Source organism: Staurois parvus, unplaced genomic scaffold, assembly GCF_062004578.1.
Source record: "Staurois parvus isolate SC_StPar_1 unplaced genomic scaffold, SC_StPar_1.0 ptg002073l, whole genome shotgun sequence".
In the NCBI taxonomy this organism is placed as follows: Eukaryota; Metazoa; Chordata; class Amphibia; order Anura; family Ranidae; genus Staurois; species Staurois parvus.
Window position 1 is genome coordinate 325,001 of NW_028319869.1, and position 13,972 is coordinate 338,972.

Consider the following 13,972-nt stretch of genomic DNA (forward strand, 5'->3'; position numbering starts at 1 on the left):
CAGTGGTGGCCGGGGCAGAGTGTGGCTTTCTAGTGGTGGTGGGGGCACTCAATTTAAATGGTGGTGGTGGTGGTGGCTGGGGCAGGGTGTGGCTTACTGGTGGTGGGCGCCCAATATTAGTGGTGGCGGTGGCAGCACTGGGGGCTGGGGCAGGGTGTGGTTTGCTGGTGGTGGGTGCCCAATTTTAGTGGCGGCGGCGGGGGCGGTAGCCTGGGGCGAGGTGTGGCTTGGTGGTGGTAGTGAGGGGGGGCACAATTTTAGTGGTGGTGGAGGTGGCAGTGGTGGCCAGGGCAGGGTGTGGCTTGCTGGTGGTGGGCGCCCAATTTTAGTGGCGGCGGCAGTGGTGGTAGCCGGGGCGAGGTGTGGCTTGCTGGTGCTCTGCTGACCGGAGAGCTAAACGTCTAGGGGAGTCCATGAGGCCGTACTGTGCGCAGATCTGGACTGAATCTGCCAATGAATGGAGTGTGTACTCTCTGAGCATAATCACTGACTGTAAACCCCCCAGTACAGGGCCCCCCCCAGGGACAACAGACTCATTTCCGCAACTCTCCCCAGACAGGGAGTGCCATGACCCCCAAGCTACCTATGACAGTCATAGACATTCCTTCCCCTTCACTCCAGACACAGAACACGCAGAACGGTCCTCTGCCCTCCGTAACATTGACCAAATGCCATCTGAAAAGTGGTCTGATAGCGGATTGCTCTTCAGGGGGCACAGCAGTCCACTGTACCTATGAAAAAGTCCTAACATCACCCTCTCCACAGCTTGACAATGTTACTGTCCAAGAGTGGCTACACTGTTCTGCCATAGACACGGTGGACAAGTGAGCGTAGCCACCCTAATTCTAGCTTCACACCTAAGCGTTTTCCGCAGCATTTTGCGGAAACACGGTACAGTCCGTTTAACATGATTTCCTATAGGAAGAAGAAGAAAGAAGAAGAAGTAGATTAATATATCCCAGACGCCGGAAGGCCGCACATTTGCGTTCGGCTGGCGTGAAGAAGTTAAATCATTGGGCTTAGTTCCGCTTTAAGTGCCCGGTCACACTGGTGCGATTTCAGGCGCGATTTGCAAACTGAAATCGCATCTAGTGAATGCCAGCGTCTTAACACGTGCAATCTGCTGCGGCGCGATTTCTAAAGTCATTCTCGCGTTACTTTTTCTGCAGATTTGTTGCGATATAACAAAAAGCGCACTGCCAATGGCAAGAAATTGTTGAAAATCTTCACAAGTAGCAATAAAGTCTTCAAAAATTGCACCTGAAAATCGGTCACACTGGTGCGATTTCAGGTGCGATTTGCGAATTGAATGTGAATTCAGCGTCTTCGTAAATTGCACCTGAAATTGTGCTGAAATTGCGGCGATTTTAAATCCGGTGACTTAGTTAGCGATGTGATAAAAACGCCACTATGGGCTCACCTAGGGGAACAACTGACAGATGGGGGATCTACAATCCCAGTGAGCTCAGAAGCTGTATATTGCAGCAATCCCATAACAAAAAGGTACAAAGTCCAATTTATAAACAAAGTATCCAGATACAGGAAATAAATAGATAAAAAACAAAAAGAAAACAATGTGAGAGTATAATAAACAAAACAAACAAACAAACAAAGGGTCCACCAATTAACCCTTAGAACACCTAGAGCCGTGGCCAAAAATATTGTCCCCCCTGCATTTCTGTCAGATCACGCACAACTTCACACAGACAATTGTTGCAATGACAAATGTTTCGGCATGCTCGTGATTATTTCTTTGGTTTGTATTGGTATGACGCAAAAAAGTGGAGAAACAAAAAAGCCAAATCTGACCCATTCCGAAACCCCAAAAACAAACTTTTTGCTACCTTCTCAAAATTGTAAAAATTTGTGATGCTCCTGTAAATTGTCATTAACCTTTTGGCGCCAGCGCCTCCCGGCCCTTTAAGCGTTTCAGAAGTCAGGAGGAGGGGGTGGGGTTTTAGGATCATGTGATCGCAGTGATTCACCGTCATGGTGGTTACATGAGCGGAAAAGGTCCCAATTGAAAGGGGAGATCGGGACCTTTCTGGGAGTAGCGGACATATGTGCTGGGAGCACGCGGGGCGCGCGCTCTCAGCACATATGTATTTTTTAATTGCATGCAAATATGCGGCCGTTAAACTCCCCTGTATACATGATCAGGTGCTGACAATATAGAAATATCACCGACAACCAGTTAAAATGGTGAAAAGTGGACTCCACCTTTCTGTTGGGTGTCTCTGTGTGCCACATGGAGCATGGAGAAGAGATGGAGCAGTAAAGAACTGTCTGAGAATTTGAGAACAAAAATGGTGGAAAAGCATGGACAATCTCAGGGTTACAAGTCCATCTCCAGAGATCTCAATGTTCCTGTGTCCACCGTGCGCAACATTGTCAGGAAGTTTACAGCCCAAGGCACTGTAGCTAATCTCCCTGGACGTGGATGAAAGAGAAAAATGTATCAAACTTTGCAACAAAGGATTGTTGGAATGGTGGATAATCAATCCAGACAAATTCAAGCCGAGCTTCATACAGAGGGTACACCTGTGTCAGCTCGTACTATACGTCACCATCTGAATGAAAAGGGATGCTATGGTAGGAGACCCAGGAGGACCCCACTGCTGACACAGAAATATGGGAGGAGACCCAAGAGGAGCCCACTGCTGACACAGAAATATGGTAGGAGACCCAGGAGGACCCCACTGCTGACACAGAAATATGGGAGGAGACCCAGGAGGACCCCACTGCTGACACAGAAATATGGGAGGAGACCCAGGAGGACCCCACTGCTGACACAGAAATATGGGAGGAGACCTAGGAGGAGCCCACTGCTGACACAGAAATATGGGAGGAGACCCAGGAGGAGCCCACTGCTGACACAGAAATATGGGAGGAGACCCAGGAGGAGCCCACTGCTGACACAGAAATATGGGAGGAGACCCAGGAGGAGCCCACTGCTGACACAGAAATATGGGAGGAGACCCAGGAGGACCCCACTGCTGACACAGAAATATGGGAGGAGACCCAGGAGGAGCCCACTGCTGACACAGAAATATGGGAGGAGACCCAGGAGGAGCCCACTGCTGACACAGAAATATGGGAGGAGACCCAGGAGGAGCCCACTGCTGACACAGAAATATGGGAGGAGACCCAGGAGGAGCCCACTGCTGACACAGAAATATGGGAGGAGACCCAGGAGGAGCCCACTGCTGACACAGAAATATGGGAGGAGACCCAGGAGGACCCCACTGCTGACACAGAAATATGGGAGGAGACCCAGGAGGACCCCACTGCTGACACAGAAATATGGGAGGAGACCCAGGAGGACCCCACTGCTGACACAGAAATATGGGAGGAGACCCAGGAGGACCCCACTGAGGACACAGAAATATGGGAGGAGACCCAGGAGGACCCCACTGAGGACACAGAAATATGGGAGGAGACCCAGGAGGACCCCACTGCTGACACAGAAATATGGGAGGAGACCCAGGAGGAGCCCACTGCTGACACAGAAATATGGGAGGAGACCCAGGAGGACCCCACTGCTGACACAGAAATATGGGAGGAGACCCAGGAGGACCCCACTGCTGACACAGAAATATGGGAGGAGACCCAGGAGGACCCCACTGCTGACACAGAAACATATTGAAAGCCAGATTGGAGTTTGCCAAAACTCACCTGAGGAACTAAAATCTTTTTGGCAGAATGTGCTGTGGACAGACGGAACAAAATTCCATCTTTTTGGTAAAGCCCATCATTCTGCTGTATTAAGAAAAAGCAATGAGGCCTTCAAAGAAAAGAATCCAGTCCCTCCAGTCACACATGGTGGGGGGGTCACTGATGGTTTGCTGTTGCTTTGCTGCTTCAGGCACTGGATGTCTTGACCGTGTGCATGGCATTATGAAATCTGAAGACTACCAAAAAATTCTGGAGCATGGAGAAGAGAAAAAGCAGCAAAGAATTGTCTGAGAATCTGAGAACAAAAATGGTGGAAAAGCATGGACAATCTCAGGGTTACAAGTCCATCTCCAGAGATCTCAATGTAGGGCCCGGTATCAGAACGTTGGGTCTCCGTCAGAGGTCATGGGTCTTACAGCAGGACAATGACCCAAAGCACATGTCATAAAGCCCCCAGAAATGGTTTCAGACAAAGCGCTGGAGAGGACTGAACTGACCAGCAATGAGTCCAGACCTCAATCCCATAGAGCTCCTGTGGAGAGATCTCAGAACAGCAGTTGGGAAAAGGAACCTTCCAATCAGAGAGACCTGGGGCAGTTGGTGAAAGAAGAGCGATCCAAAATTCCAGTAGAGAGGTGGAAGAAACTCATTGAAGGTTCCAGGAAGCCATTGAATTCAGTTATTATTTCCAAGGGGTGCGCTACCAAATATTACATGGAGGGTACCAATAATTTTGTCCAGTCCATTTTCGGGGGTTTTGTGTGGAATGTGTCAGATTTGGCTTGTTGTTTCTCCATTTTTTTTTTGTGTCATCCCAATACAAACCAAAGAAATAATCACGAGAATGCCGAAACATTTGTCATTGCAACAATTGTCTGTGCGAAGTGGTGCGTGATCTGACAGAAATGCAGGGGGGACAATATTTTTGGCCGTTTGTTTGTTTGTTTGTTTGTTTATTATGCTCTCACATTGTTTTCTGTTTGTTTTTTTATCTGTTTATTTCCTGTATCTGGATACTTTTGTTTCTATATTGGACTTTGTACCAATATAGACTTTGTCATCCCAATACAAACCAAAGAAAGAAACACGAGAATGCCGAAACATTTGTCATTGCAACAATTTTCTGGGCGAAGTGGTGGATTATCTGCAGGGGTGCCACTATTTTTGGCCATGACTGTATCTCCGGTAGCCTGTCTGGTCTCTGACCATTACCTCCAGTCTGTCTGCTGTCCCTGGCCGTCTTCTTACATACACTGAATAATATGTGTGGCCCCTGGGGTGGCATCAGGGGTTGCAGCTGAGACCCCAAAACCTTGTACTCGGTCACGGATTTACAGTATACCAGGTTCATAAGCAGGGGCGGACTGACCATTTGGAAACTCGGGCACTGCTGGAGAGCCCGGGGTCAGTAGGGGGCCCCATGAGATTCCCCTGGTACCTTTTTCAGAGGCTTTTTTGAGTTTGGGCAAGGACACAGGGGCCCCATGATCCCCTATTGCCCGGGGGCCCCATGAGTTGTCAGTCCGCCCCTGTTTATAAGAAACCCGTGGATTCATGTTCACTGTACTTCTTATAGTCTGATAGGACCGCTCACCGTGACCATACATGTCCCAATCACATGTACAATCAATGTTCGTGATACCACAACTATGCACTAGGAGGACCTACCACTGACCAAGCAGGCAGGCCCTTGCACTATATACTTGTGAATAGATCTAAAGGAGATTGCACAATCAGATTGTAATGTGTATGGCAAGCTTTAGGAGTCCAATAGCATGGGGTTTAAAGGACGAAGGGGGTGGAATCCGAGGGTCCCAGGCAGAAGAGTCAGCTTTGTGGTCTAACAATGTAGCACTATATGCAATGTGTTACATCTGAATCAGGGGCGGACTGACCATTTGGAAACTCGGGCACTGCCTGAGGGCCCGGGGTCAGTAGGGGGCCCCATGAGATGCCCCTGGTACCTTTTTCATAGGCTTTTTTGAGTTTGGGCAAGGACACAGGGGCCCCATGATCCCCTATTGCCGGGGGGCCCCATGAGTTGTCAGTCTGCCCCTGATCTGAATATAATGTTGTATCAGTGACATCATATACAATGTATCAGTGATTTTACCTATACTCTATTTACAGCAGAGTCCAATGATGATGATGACAACAAAACAAAGACACAGTAATACTGTATAGTTAATGAGAGATGTGATAATATACATTCTATATGTTACATTATACACACCGTCAGAGTGTAACAATGTATCAGTGTCTTTAAACTATACCGAGTACATGATATTACATTCAGAAGAGTTCAATAATAATAATTCCGTACATGAGAATGTCCTCCTATGTAGTGTATAGATGATGTAATACACAATGTATAAGGGATGCTATATACAGGTATAACAATGTATCAGTGTCTCTACACAGTGAAGTATGAGATGTCCTATGTACAGAATATTAGAGATTGGTGTAGAGTCCAGTGTGTTGTAAAAAGTATTAGTATGTAATGTAGAGATAGACAGATGATGTAATATACAATGTATGTGAAGTTATATACAGGTATGTAAGAGTATAACAATGTATCAGTGTCTATATACAGAGTAGTGACGTATGAGATGTTCTGTATACAGAATATTAGAGATCAGTGTATAATAACAATGAATCCATGTGAATAATAATCATTAAACATTATATATATATATTACAGAGCACTAATAACATAAATAATATATTATCTCTGTATATTACAATGATGATAATAATGTTGATATTCAGTATATTAAACAGCAACTATCCTGAATAATGATATCACATACAATTATCAGAGATGATGAGGAGGATGAGGATGAGGATGAGGAGGATGAGGATGAGGATGATGATATTTCAGTGCATGGTATGAAGTATTTCTATGTAATGACAGATGATGTAATACAGTTATGTCAGAGGATACAATGTATATACAGGTAGGTCGGAGGATACAATGTATATACAGGTAGGTCGGAGGATACAATGTATATACAGGTAGGTCGGAGGATACAATGTATATACAGGTAGGTCAGAGGACACAATGTATATACAGGTAGGTCAGAGGATACAATGTATATACAGGTAGGTCGGAGGATACAATGTATATACAGGTAGGTCAGAGGATACAATGTATATACAGGTAGGTCGGAGGATACAATGTATATACAGGTAGGTCAGAGTACACAATGTATATACAGGTAGGTCAGAGTACACAATGTATATACAGGTAGGTCAGAGGATACATTGTATATACAGGTAGGTCGGAGGATACAATGTATATACAGGTAGGTCGGAGGATACAATGTATATACAGGTAGGTCGGAGGATACAATGTATATACAGGTAGGTCGGAGGATACAATGTATATACAGGTAGGTCGGAGGATACAATGTATATACAGGTAGGTCGGAGGATACAATGTATATACAGGTAGGTCGGAGGATACAATGTATATACAGGTAGGTCGGAGGATACAATGTATATACAGGTAGGTCAGGGGATACAATGTATATACAGGTAGGTCGGAGGATACAATGTATATACAGGTAGGTCGGAGGATACAATGTATATACAGGTAGGTCGGAGGATACAATGTATATACAGGTAGGTCGGAGGATACAATGTATATACAGGTAGGTCAGAGGATACAATGTATATACAGGTAGGTCAGGGGATACAATGTATATACAGGTAGGTCAGAGGACACAATGTATATACAGGTAGGTCAGAGGATACAATGTGTATACAGGTAGGTCAGAGGATACAATGTATATACAGGTAGGTCGGAGGATACAATGTATATACAGGTAGGTCAGGGGATACAATGTATATACAGGTAGGTCAGAGGATACAATGTATATACAGGTAGGTCGGAGGATACAATGTATATACAGGTAGGTCAGGGGATACAATGTATATACAGGTAGGTCGGAGGATACAATGTATATACAGGTAGGTCGGAGGATACAATGTATATACAGGTAGGTCGGAGGACACAATGTATATACAGGTAGGTCGGAGGATACAATGTATATACAGGTAGGTCAGAGGATACAATGTATATACAGGTAGGTCAGAGGACACAATGTATATACAGGTAGGTCGGAGGATACAATGTATATACAGGTAGGTCAGAGGACACAATGTATATACAGGTAGGTCAGAGGATACAATGTATATACAGGTAGGTCGGAGGACACAATGTATATACAGGTAGGTCGGAGGATACAATGTATATACAGGTAGGTCAGAGGATACAATGTATCAGTCAGTATACAGCAGGGTAGTGATGGGTGGGATGTCCTGTATACAGAATGTCGGTGATCGGTGTACAGATCTGTGTCTAGTAACACTGGGTGATGGGTGTGTGTTGGGGGTCCCCTCTCCCCTCCCCTCCCCCCGACCCCCCATTACCTTCCTTGGCCTTCTTCCTCCGGGCCAGGGTCCCCCCGAGTTTCCCCAGGAAGGAGTCGTCCTTCTTCCTGGATGGGGGGGATTTGGGGGTGCTGGGGGATTTCTGGGGGGATGTCGCCATGGTGGAGGATGAGGATCGGTCGGGTTTGTCCTCTGCCAGCGGAAGCGGAATTCTTCCAGAGATCTCCTCCTCCTCCTCCCCACCCCGACCGGGATCCGCTCCAACGGGGGCCCCGGGACGGCACCTACACAGCACTGCATGGGGCCCCGGATCCGGTATATATACTAGTTTGTATGGGGCCCCAGATCCGGTATATATACTAGTATACATGGGGCCCCAGATCCGGTATATATACTAGTTTGTATGGGGCCCCAGATCCGGTATATATACTAGTATACATGGGGCCCCAGATCTGGTATATATACATGTTTGTATAGGGCCCCGGATTCGGTATATATACTAGTTTGTGTGGGGCCCCAGATTCTGTATATATACTAGTTTACATGGGGCCCCAGATCAGGTATATATACTAGTTTGTATGGGGCCCCAGATCCGGTATATATACTAGTTTACATGGGGCCCCAGATACGGTATATATAGAATTTGTATGGGCCCCTAGATACGTTATATATACAAGTTTACATGGGGCCCCAGATCCAGTATATATACAAGTTTGTATGGGGCCCCAGATACGGTATATATACAAGTTTGTAAGGGGCCCCGGATCCAGTATATATACAAGTTTGTAAGGGGCCCCGGATCCAGTATATATACAAGTTTGTATGGGGCCCCGGATCCAGTATATATACAAGTTTGTAAGGGGCCCCGGATCCAGTATATATACAAGTTTGTAAGGGGCCCCGGATCCAGTATATATACAAGTTTGTATGGGGCCTCAGGACCAGCACTTACAGAAATTTGTGTGGGACCCCAAGATCAGAACCTAGAGAGGTTTGTAGGGGACCCCAGGACCTGCGGATAGTGACGTATGCATGGGGCCCCAGTATATACACTTAGAGAAGTTTGTATGGGGCCCCTAGACAGGCACCTAGAGACGTGTGCATAGGGCCCCAGAACTGGCTTTTAAAGTTTTTATGGGGCCCCAGGACCTGCATATATTGAAGTATGTAAGGGGCCCCAGAAAATGCACTTAGAGAAGTTTGTGAGGGGCCCCGAGACTGGCCCATGGACAAGTACTGTATGTATGCCCCCCTCCACAGACTGGTCTCTATAAAAGTGTGGTCCCAGGAAAAACATATATATAGGAGCCCCTAGACCAGCACCTAGAGAAGTTTGTATGGGGCCTCAGGACCTGCATCTAGGGAAGTGTGTATAGGGCCCTAGACTGTACACAGGAGTTTGTATGGGGCCCCTAGATGGGCACCTAGAGGTGTGTGCATAGGGCCCCAGAACCGGCACTTAGAGAAGTTTGGAAGACTAGCACCTTTAGAAGTGTGGCCCTGGGAAACAGTCTAGGAATCAGTATACAGGGGTCCCTTGACTGGCCCCTGGGGCCCATCCTGGAAATCGGTATACAGGGGACCCCGGGCTGGCACCTTTATTAGCGTGGTCCTGGGACACAGTCTGTAAGCCAGTATATAGGGGACCCCAAATTGGCACCCGTAGCAATGTGGTCAATAGTGTGCAGCCAACTAATCATTGCAGCTCAAAATTCCTAGTGCTTGTGGAGGTCTTGGCTGTGTACACAACTGTCTGACACAGATCAGCCCCTTGCTGCAGCCTCTCACCTTGTGACTTGCTTCAAAGTTACACTGTACAGTCTGATCACTGGGGAAGCGGGGAGGGAGACTGAGGAAATGCTTTCTCCTCCTTCTACAAAGTTACAATGTACAGTCTGATCAACGGGGGAGGGGAGACTGAGGAAATTCTTTCTCCTCCTTCTACAAAGTTACAATGTACAGTCTGATCACTGGGGGAGGGAGACTGTGGAAATTCTTTCTCATCCTTCTACAAAGTTACAATGTACAGTCTGATCACTGGGGGAGTGGAGACTGAGGAAAGGCTTCCTCCTCCTTCTACAAAGTTACAATGTACAGTCTGATCACTGGGGGAGGGGAGACTGAGGAAATGCTTCCTCCTCCTTCTACAAAGTTACAATGTACAGTCTGATCACTGGGGGAGGGGAGACTGAGGAAATGCCTCCTCCCCCTTCTACAAAGTTACAATGTACAGTCTGATCCCTGGGGGAGGGGAGACTGAGGAAATGCTTCCTCCTCCTTCTACAAAGTTACAATGTACAGTCTGATCACTGGGGGAGGGGAGACTGAGGAAATGCCTCCTCCCCCTTCTACAAAGTTACAATGTACAGTCTGATCCCTGGGGGAGGGGAGACTGAGGAAATGCTTCCTCCTCCTTCTACAAAGTTACAATGTACAGTCTGATCACTGGGGGAGGGGAGACTGAGGAAATGCTTCCTCCTCCTTCTACAAAGTTACAATGTACAGTCTGATCTCTGGGGGAGGGGAGACAGAGTAAATGCTTCCTCCTGCCTGCAGCAGACTGATGACATCATCTCAGCCTAGGCAGAGTCACTGATTGCAGCTTGTGACATGTCAGCAATGTGTTCATGCCGTGTCAGTGACAGGTCCTCTTCAAATGTTACTTTTAGTATACATTGCGTTCTGTCATTCATTTCAATCGGCTGCCCTACCCACAGAACCGCAGGAAAACAAGTCCTTGACTCCCCCCCTCCCCTCCCTTTTTTTTTTTCTAAATCACGCCGCACCGAGTCGCATGGCGCTGCGACACGCGGAAATGCGCCACGTTTGCCAATGCAGAAGGGTGCCATTAAGAATGAATGCCCCCTCCCCCCTCCGCGCATTTGCTATAGAGCAGCGTATTTACCTGCGGGTCAGAAACGTGCGCAATCCTGCGTGCGATCCCGACCCGGCCTTGACTGCGGCTGCCTCCATGTTTGATGCTGTAGATGGGGAGGAATCATTTCATGTTGTCAGGCTGATGGAAGAAGATTGGGAAACGCGGATCTCTCCTTGAACTCCTCTCTGCCGTCGTCGTCTCTCTCCAGCGCGACGCATAAAGTTTAGATTGTCGTTGGAATTGTTGACAAAATAATTTTGTATTTCTAGAAAACATTTTTGACTTGATTTCAGAACCCCCCCCTCCCCCCCGTATTCGCTCATCGATAAACACTGACGTGCCATAATTTAACCCCTCGCCCTCCAGAGGATTTACCCCTCCCCCTTCCTGAGAAGGCCATTTTGCATTACGGCGCTGCGTTATTTTAACTGACAATTGCGCAGTCATGCCACGCCGCACCCAGATTACATTTTTTTCCACAACTTGAGCTTTCTTTCAGTGGTATTTGATCGTATCTGTTCGTTTTATTTTTTGCGCTATAAACCAAAAAACAAGCCGCCAATTTTGAGAAAAAAAAACAACATTTTTGACTTTTTGCTACTAAACACATCCGGTAAAAAAAAGCCTAAAAAATCAAATCTCATAAATTTAGGCCAAAATGTATTCTGCGACACAACTTGCGCTTTCTTTCGGTGGTATTCGATCGCTTGTGCGTTTTTTGTCTTTTTTCGCTATAAACAAAAAAAAGCTGCCAATTTTGAGAAAAAAAACATTTTTGACTTTTTGCTACTAAACAGGTCCGGTAAAAAAACGTAAAAAATCAAATCTCATAAATTTTGGCCAAAATGTATTCTGCGACACAACTTGAGCTTTCTTCCGGTGATATTCGATCGCCTGTGCGTTTGAAATTGACGTCCTTTTTTTCCCACAACTTGCGCTTTCTGTTGGTGATATTCGATCGCCTGTGCGTTTTTTGTTTTTTTGCGCTATAAACAAAAAAAAGCCGCCAATTTTGAGAAAAAAAACGAAATTTTTGACTTTTTGCTACTAAACACATCCGGTAAAAAAACGCAAAAAATCAAATCTCATAAATTTAGGCCAAAATGTATTCTGCGACACAACTTGCGCTTTCTTTCGGTGGTATTCGATCGCCTGTGCGTTTTTTGTTTTTTTGCGCTATAAACAAAAAAAAGCCGCCAATTTTGAGAAAAAAAACAACATTTTTGACTTTTTGCTACTAAACACGTCCGGTAAAAAAACGCAAAAAATCAAATCTCATAAATTTAGGCCAAAGTGTATTCTGCGACACAACTTGAGCTTTCTTCCGGTGATATTCGATCGCCTGTGCGTTTGAAATTGACGTCCTTTTGTTTTCCACAACTTGCGCTTTCTTTTGGTGGTATTTGATCGTCGCTGTTCTTTTTATTTTTTTGCGCTATAAACAAAAAAAAGCCGCCAATTTTGAGAAAAAAAACGACATTTTTGACTTTTTGCTACTAAACACGTCCGGTAAAAAAAACGTAAAAAATCAAATCTCATAAATTTTGGCCAAAATGTATTCTGCGACACAACTTGAGCTTTCTTCCGGTGATATTCGATTGCCTGTGCGTTTTTTGTTTTTTTGCGATATAAACAAAAAAAAGCCGACAATTTTGAGAAAAAAAAACGACATTTTTGACTTTTTGCTACTAAACACATCCGGTAAAAAAAACCTAAAAAATCAAATCTCATAAATTTAGGCCAAAATGTATTCTGCGACACAACTTGCGCTTTCTTTCGGTGGTATTCGATCGCTTGTGCGTTTTTTGTCTTTTTTCGATATAAACAAAAAAAAGCCGCCAATTTTGAGAAAAAAAACAACATTTTTGACTTTTTGCTACTAAACACGTCCGGTAAAGAAACGCAAAAAATCAAATCTCATGAATTTAGGCCAAAGTGTATTCTGCGACACAACTTGAGCTTTCTGTCAGTAATATTCGATCACTTGTGCGTTTGAAATTTACGTCCTTTTTTTTTCCACAACTTGAGCTTTCTTTTGGTGGTATTTGATTGTATCTGTTCTTTTTATTTTTTTGCGCTATAAACAAAAAAAAGCCGCCAATTTTGAGAAAAAAAAACGAAATTTTTGACTTTTTGCTACTAAACACGTCCGGTAAAAAAACGTAAAAAATCAAATCTCATAAATTTAGGCCAAAATGTATTCTGCGACACAACTTGCGCTTTCTTTCGGTGGTATTCGATCGCTTGTGCGTTTTTTGTCTTTTTTCGCTATAAACAAAAAAAAGCCGCCAATTTTGAGAAAAAAAACGACATTTTTGACTTTTTGCTACTAAACACGTCCGGTAAAAAAACGTAAAAAATCAAATCTCATAAATTTTGGCCAAAATGTATTCTGCAACACAACTTGCGCTTTCTTTCGGTGGTATTCGATCGCTTGTGCGTTTTTTGTCTTTTTTCGCTATAAACAAAAAAAAGCCGTCAATTTTGAGAAAAAAAACAACATTTTTGACTTTTTGCTTCTAAACACGTCCGGTAAAAAAACGTAAAAAATCAAATCTCATAAATTTAGGCCAAAATGTATTCTGCGACACAACTTGCGCTTTCTGTCAGTAATATTCGATCACTTGTGCGTTTGAAATTGACGTCCTTTTGTTTTCCACAACTTGAGCTTTCTTTTGGTGGTATTTGATCGTCGCTGTTCTTTTTATTTTTTTGCGCTATAAACAAAAAAAAGCCGCCAATTTTGAGAAAAAAAACGAAATTTTTGACTTTTTGCTACTAAACACGTCCGGTAAAAAAACGTAAAAAATCAAATCTCATAAATTTTGGCCAAAATGTATTCTGCGACACAACTTGCGCTTTCTTCCGGTGATATTCGATCGCCTGTGCGTTTTTTGTCTTTTTTCGCTATAAACAAAAAAAAGCCGCCAATTTTGAGAAAAAAAACGACATTTTTGACTTTTTGCTACTAAACACGTCCGGTAAAAAAACGTAAAAAATCAAATCTCATAAATTTAGGCCAAA

General features: G+C 44.8%; 1 protein-coding gene across 1 annotated transcript in view; it reads right to left on the minus strand.

Moving 5' to 3' along the window:
* Positions 1–8,260, minus strand: part of PARVA (parvin alpha) — a 115,054-nt gene extending 106,794 nt beyond the window's left edge. The window contains exon 1 of the mRNA XM_089664858.1: positions 8,110–8,260. Within this exon, the coding sequence (XP_089520984.1) occupies positions 8,110–8,230 (121 nt within the window). The 5' untranslated portion in view covers positions 8,231–8,260. The remainder of the gene's footprint in view (positions 1–8,109) is intronic.
* Positions 8,261–13,972: the final 5,712 nt, after the last annotated feature.